Here is a 7132-nt window from a genome sequence, read left to right on the forward strand (position 1 = left end):
TTATTGTTTTAAATAAGAATTGTTAGGGAAAAGTGTATCTAACCTCTTTAAATTTGTTTTAGTATCATGAACTTTTAAATGTTTTGTTTGTTTTAAACTATTATAATTACTAGCGTGTTGACATGCACTGTCGTGTCTGTTAACCCGCTTTCCTATCGTTTGTAATGTATAGTTTGTATTTTATAAATTCAAATATAATTTTTTGCGCTAAATTTATGGTTGAATTTATTCAATTAGTCTAATATTCAATTTTTTAAATACACTTTTAAAATAAGAAGATAATAAGGATAAAATAAGAAAATAATATTATATGGTTTTTTGGTAGAAATAAAAAGATATTGAGGGCAAAATCGGAAAACACAAATTACACCATGATAGGTGGTTATTTTGTGTTTTCCCTTTATTAATAGTATAGATATCTGTCGACATAACTCATCACTTTAGTATATGGAATTTACATTCTTAATATAATGAATGTAATATATATCTACATACACAAATATTTATCAACACTACATTATTAACTATTTATTTAAATTATTATTTTTAAAAAGTCAATATTAAATATGGATGATACATTATTAGTATATGAAACTCATATACTATAAAGGCATACATCTCATCTTTTTCTCTAATATAATTACTAAGAAAAAATATATATACACTCATAATGTATAACTATTTTACAATATTAGTGGATCATTCACCACTCATAATATATTGATTGTGTATAAATCCTCATACTAACAATGCATATAATTATAACATAAAATCTATGCACTAACAGTGTAAAGATTTATATGCACTCCATCATTTACTATTCATTTACATTACTTATTTTAAAAAGTCAATAATAATTAAATATCACTAATAAATAATACAGTGATAATATATAAAAGTCATATGCTTTAATTGCAAGAAAAATCCACGTAGGTTTAAAATTTAATTAAACAATAAATTTTTTATTCTAATATACCAACTTATTTTAATTCCATTGAATGGAAGTGTTACACCGAAGAGTTTAAAATCTGTGCACTGAGAGTGTAAAATTTTTTACACTCTCAGCATATCATCTACCATTGATTTGTATTATTTTTATTTTAGAGTCAATGATAGTTAATAAATCAATGGTGAATGACCTGACAATGTAAAAAACACTTACATTATTAATGTATACATATTAAATCTTACACTCAAACACTCTTGAGTCATATAATGTTAACTACAAACTATCCCAAGTAGATATTATACCCCATTAGTAATGAGTTTAGTATATGAGAATATATCACATAAATGAATTAAATGTAGAGTGTAAAATTTGTATGCCCGTACATTATATCAACAATAAATGATGCAATAATAATGTATAAAACACTCAAACACGATCGATGAATATCTTTTTCGGTTAAATGTATATTGAAGGGAATAAAGGACGTTGCAGGTGTGGGAAGAAAGGAGATGAGAGTGTAAATTAGTGTTAGCTTAATCAATATTTTTCCTATTATTCTCTCTTTCTTTCTTTTCCTTGTTCCAATGTAACAACATCAACAACAATAACAACAACATCAACGACAACGACATCAACAACACAATACACTACACTACAATGTCAAACAATAACAACCTCGGATCTCTCCTCATTCCCCACCACCATTCCAAGTCCGCCACCACTCTCCGCCTCTGCCACTCATCCTTCCGCCGCATCCTCTTCCACTCCATCACCTGCGGCTCCATCTCCCACCGCCGTCACCACACCACGCCCCCTATATCGGAGGATGAGGAAAACACGGTGAAGCCGGAGACGAGGTTGTCGGAGAAGCTGTCGGATCTGTTGAACATGGAGGACACGGAAACGAAGGAGGAGGCGTTGGAGGAGATGAAGAAGGTGGTGAAGGAGTTGCGAGAGGAGGATACACGGCGGAGAGTGACGGCGGCGGGTATGGTGAGGAAGGTGGCGAAGGAAGATGTGGAGGTTAGAGAAACACTTGCAATGCTTGGAGTGATTCCTTCGTTAGTTGCAATGATTGATTATGAAGAAGATGTTCATTCTCAGATCGCTTCTCTTTATGCTTTGCTCAATCTCGGAATCGGAAATGATGCGTTAGTTCTTTTCACCTTCAACTCCTTTCTATTTATTTCTTTTTTGAGTAAATACTTATTTCCGTCTCTGGTGGTCCTTTTTGACTTTATCAGTTTGGTCCAAAATGTTTCCCATTAGTCTTTTTTAGCATGTTTACCTTCTATAGACTAATTTAACCTTAAAAATCAGTAATTTGACCCACATTTAAAATTTTCGGAATTAGTACCAAACTGGTCGAAAAACATGAGGAGCTGAAATGTGTATTTACTCTTCTTTTTCTATCTCGAGGTTGAGGTTATCGCAATGGTAAGGTTGTTACCCTGAGAAAAGTTGTTGGTTAGTGACCATACTATCACGAGTTCAAATCTTAAAAATAGTCTCTCCGTTTGTGGCATAAGATTGACTATATCTATCTTCTTGACCCTACTAAGCGGAAGCCTCATGAACTGGACCGCACTTTATTTAATTATTTAGGAAACATGATAGTGTAGTCAGCACATCAGTTTAGATGCCAATGGGACACTAAAAAGCATATTTTTGCTTGAGTTTATGGTTTTAATTTGCGGTTGTGTATACCTCATGTAGTAGCAAAAAATTATGGTGAACGCGGCCGCAATTGCGCAGAGACTCCTGAAACCACAATTTTGCATCCTGAAATGTGGTTGTCAATTGCAATTTGAAACCTTGCATGCTTGCTTGAGTTTTTTGTGTTGTTTTACATCAGAACGGTAATATTTGAACACTAGCAGTGTGTAATTTGTTGAAAGATTTATCAGGTGGTGTCACAAGTAGTTGTCCGGATCAATTTCTCAATGTCATCTTCCCATATGCATTTTGATGGGGTTTTCTGTTCTTGTTTTTGGTGGATAATTTTCATTTTTCTGTCACTTTCGTGGATTATGTCATCTTTTCTGTGTTGATTTAATTTATGAAATTGCAAGCCTGTGGTTTTAGTTTACCACTTTGCATGTATCAAGCAATTTTTTATTTTGTTGAGGGGTAAATTTTACCTTTTCTCGTCGTTTTACCTTTCGTTCTTTTCTCATTCTGTTTTTTTGGGCTACATTTTCACAGGAATAAAGCGGCGATTGTTAAAGTTGGTGCTGTTCAGAAGATGCTCAAGCTGATTGAATTACCAGGGGGTCCAAATTCACTCGTCTCTGAAGCAATTGTTGCAAATTTTCTCGGATTGAGTGCTTTGGATTCGAACAAACCAATAATTGGGTCCTCAGCTGCAATATCATTCCTAGTTAGAACCCTTCAGAGTTTAGATGATAAAACTAGCCCCCAAGCGAAGCAAGATGCTCTCAGAGCACTATACAATCTTTCGATCTTTCCAGGCAATGTTTCATGCATTTTGGAAACCGATTTGGTCCATTTTCTGGTAAACTCAATAGGAGACATGGAACTAACGGAGAGAATCCTCTCAATTTTAAGCAACTTGGTATCAACTCGAGAGGGTAGGAAAGCTATTAGCATGGTGCTGGATGCGTTCCCTATCTTGGTGGATGTATTGAATTGGACTGATTCCCCGAAATGCCAAGAAAACGTGTCATACATTTTGATGGTCATGGCACACAAATCCTATGGTGACAGGCAGGCCATGATTGAGGCTGGGATCGCTTCAGCATTGCTCGAATTGTCCCTTTTGGGTACCACATTGGCCCAGAAAAGGGCGTCGAGGATATTGGAATGTTTGAGGGTAGACAAAGGGAAGCAGGTTTCCGGGAGCTTTGGTGGAAACTTAGTTGCAAATGTATCAGCCCCGATTTATGGCTCTTTGGCATCTTGCGCAAAAAGAGATGGAGAAGGGGCGGAGTGTTTGGAGGAGGAGGAAGATATGATGAGTGAGGAGAAGAAAGCAGTGAAGCAGTTAGTCCAACAGAGTTTGCAAAACAACATGAGGAAGATTGTAAAGCGGGCCAATTTGCCTCAAGATATTGTTCCGTCTGATCATTTTAAGTCACTCACTTCAAGTTCAACTTCGAAGAGCCTGCCGTTTTGAAGAATCGCAGCTGCTGAAGAGAGTCGAGGTTGAAGAGAATGAACCATGAAGTTAGTCTTCACACCATAATTTTGTTAAGCTTCTAGGATTCTGTAGTTATTTGCTAGTGCTGATAAAATAGCAATCACTTGTCAAAAACTTAGTAGAAAATTATAAAAATTACTTGGATTTGGATCGTCCCCTGTTTTCGAATAACGGGGTATGGTCTTGACTAAGAAAGAAAGACACACTTTTTCATGTAAATAGGGTCTCATTAGTTTCATTTCTAAAAATTTGTGTCTTTCCCTTTCCAACAGACAATGTATCCAAATCCAAAGTATTCTATTCTTAAGCTTCTGTTTTGGTTGCTTTTTTTGTCGGGTATGTTCTCGGGGCAATTTTTCCTTTTTTTGGCATCACTATGCATCCAGCAAACGCGGAAGTAGACTGTTTCAAAAAATTGGACAGCCACAATGACACTATATGTGATCATTGAGTGGCTCGAATTCAGGGGCATGGCATGAAAATTTGGCCAATCTTAGGGTTGGTTCAGTCAAACACTCATTACAAGTGTGTCCCTACATTCAAGGAGTCACTTTCAAACCATGGTACACTTTTGTCTCCCTATTGGACCCGCAACATGTTTATGCTGGAAAGAGGGTGTCGGTCATTTTCTCCTTGTTTGTAAACAGGGCATAGTCACTGCAGTTTCCTATTTTGGAGAATCTTTCCCATGTTTGTTTGGTTTCTCAGAATCTATGGATTATGAGTTGAATGTAGTTTGTTCTGGATTAGAATCCTCTCATGTCATTTGTTTAAACTCATGTGGATGAAAGAGATAGACACAAACTTCATGAATGAAATATCTCAAACTAATAAATTTCATTTGTGTCTATCTCTCTTTTCTAGAGCTAGCAATTCATGCTGTCCAACCAGGCTCGCTCGGACCAATTCAAGCTCTGGTTCAGCTCCGGTCATTCCGCGTCGGGCTCAGGCCGGGTAAAATAAGCTCAGGTTATTTGGGCTGAAACACGATCTAAGCCCATTAGGAGCCCAACTTTTAACATGATTGGATAGACTTTTTGCAGCCTCAGCAAATCAGCCCACGGTCAAACTGGGTTTGGACCCTGTCGGACTGAGCCAAAACGACTTCGGCAAGGGCTTTTAAGTACTTAAGCCCCCTTCCATTTATCGGACAGGTTTGGGCCCATGGGCTGGCTCATTTTTCTACCTCTACTCTCTTTCACATGACACTATCCTGTTCTGTTTGGTATACATTTGCAGTGAGATTGTAAGATAATAATAACTTAGTTTCATTATTACTTCAATGATTCATTAACTACCCTGTGTTTATTTAATACCAAATGATCTAGTTTACTTTACTGAATTAATTTTTCTTTCAATTTGTAGGCAAATCTAAATGGCATGGAAGGATTTAATACAACATGAATCTGGTTATTATGGTATGTAAAGTTGATATATTCTCTCAAATAAAGTAATGAAGAGCATTTTATCCCTACTATGTAAATGGCAACAATGTTCCTTGTGGGGTAAAGTTACTATAATGCTATTTTCTGCTGTGCTGGTTACTTTAATTTTGTTGACCTTTAGTGTAAATATATTCTAGTGTTAATGTGACTTTAGTCTTAAAAAATATTATTAGATAACTCTTCTATAATGTGCAACTTAATGGTTGATTTTCATTTACTTTATTTGTTTTGCAAAAGAATCTTCCAAAAGAATCTTGCTGTGAGGACATGTTACTGGTTTTGGTTGGAGCTATAGTGGTGCTATTCTTGCTTCTATGGTAAGAAAGTTGAGAATGATAATACTCTTAATGGTGTATTTCGGAGTTGAGTATTGGAGGAAAAAATAGAGACTTCAAAGTCATATCACAAGTGTATTTTATGACTCTCAAATATTTGTTTTCTCTCCAAAATTTAACTCGCAAACAGACCCTAAGAATCAAAATGTATTAACACCCTCTTGACCCATGTTTTAGGTTTGGACAAAACTCATGTATTGTTTTTTTTAATGTAGTTGTGATATTTTGTCATAATAATAAAACATGTATAATAGCTTATCAATGTAATAAAATTGGTACATGTTTTTTTTTACTATGGGAATCAACATTAAAAGCACCAAAAAATGATCACCATTTAATAAAACTTTTATTTGTATAACCAATGGTATTTTCCTTACCCTACGACTAATGAAATAATCCCTTTTGATGTGTGTGATTTTTCCTCCAAACAAGTGTCATTCTCAGAAATCGAACATTTAACCTTTAATCTAGTACGTTATTCGTTAAGAGTATTGATAGACAATTGATGGTGTTGATAAGCTCATACTTCATTTTTTTTTGGGTACATCCAATATGGGCAAGACCACCATTGTTTACTTTCACTTGATTTCAGGATAGTGAGTTTTTTCTTTTGTCAGTTATTGCTACTATTATCATAACAATATAAGTGAATTTTTATAAAATTATATAATTTCTTGTGAATGTGGGACTATATGAATAATTTTTTATGCTTATTTCCATATCTTTCTCTGACTTTTAGGCAAAATCTTAGAATATGATAAGATCTTTATCATAGGACATGATTACTCTTTTTTTGTTCTTTTGGTAAAGTGGAAACTCATTAAATGTATATGAGGCTCATTAAATATAAGTGTTGAAAAGCATTTCCTTTCACCAAAAAGAAGCAGATTAAGAGAATCAAGGTTAAGACAATGGTTGATGATTAAGCACAGATTAAAAAAAAGTAAAGGGAAATGTGATTCTTTTCATGGTACTATCAAGAGTATCCCCTCATCTTATGAATGAGAAACTAACCTCTTTCAGGGTGTGTGACTACCCCTTCCAACAAATATCGCTCCTAAGAATCGAACCTTTTTTTTATAGTTTTTTTGAAAATATAGTGGAGTCTTATACTATTAGACAAGATCTTTTTAATGTGGAAATGTGGTTATGAGTACCTTACCTTATATTTAGCAATTAAATTTAGGATTTAATATGTATATAATAATAGTATAAGTGATTTTTACACTGTCAGCAAATTATC

At 34.7% G+C, this 7132-nt stretch overlaps 1 protein-coding gene across 2 annotated transcripts; it reads left to right on the forward strand.

Moving 5' to 3' along the window:
* On the forward strand, positions 1481–5702 carry LOC109344434 (U-box domain-containing protein 45-like). 2 transcript variants are annotated; one of them, XR_002107330.1, is made up of 4 exons: positions 1481–1544; positions 1596–2100; positions 3155–4135; positions 5479–5702. XR_002107330.1 is itself a non-coding variant. In XM_019583238.1 (3 exons), exons 2-3 carry the CDS (start codon positions 1607–1609, stop codon positions 4083–4085), a joined length of 1425 nt encoding a protein of 474 aa, XP_019438783.1. In that variant the 5' UTR covers positions 1481–1544; positions 1596–1606; the 3' UTR covers positions 4086–4421. The 2 variants fall into 2 exon arrangements, 1 of the variants encoding a protein (XP_019438783.1); XM_019583238.1 differs by lacking the exon at positions 5479–5702 and having other exon boundaries at positions 3155–4421.

This window comes from Lupinus angustifolius, chromosome LG03 (genome assembly GCF_001865875.1).
Source record: "Lupinus angustifolius cultivar Tanjil chromosome LG03, LupAngTanjil_v1.0, whole genome shotgun sequence".
Taxonomy (NCBI): Eukaryota; Viridiplantae; Streptophyta; class Magnoliopsida; order Fabales; family Fabaceae; genus Lupinus; species Lupinus angustifolius.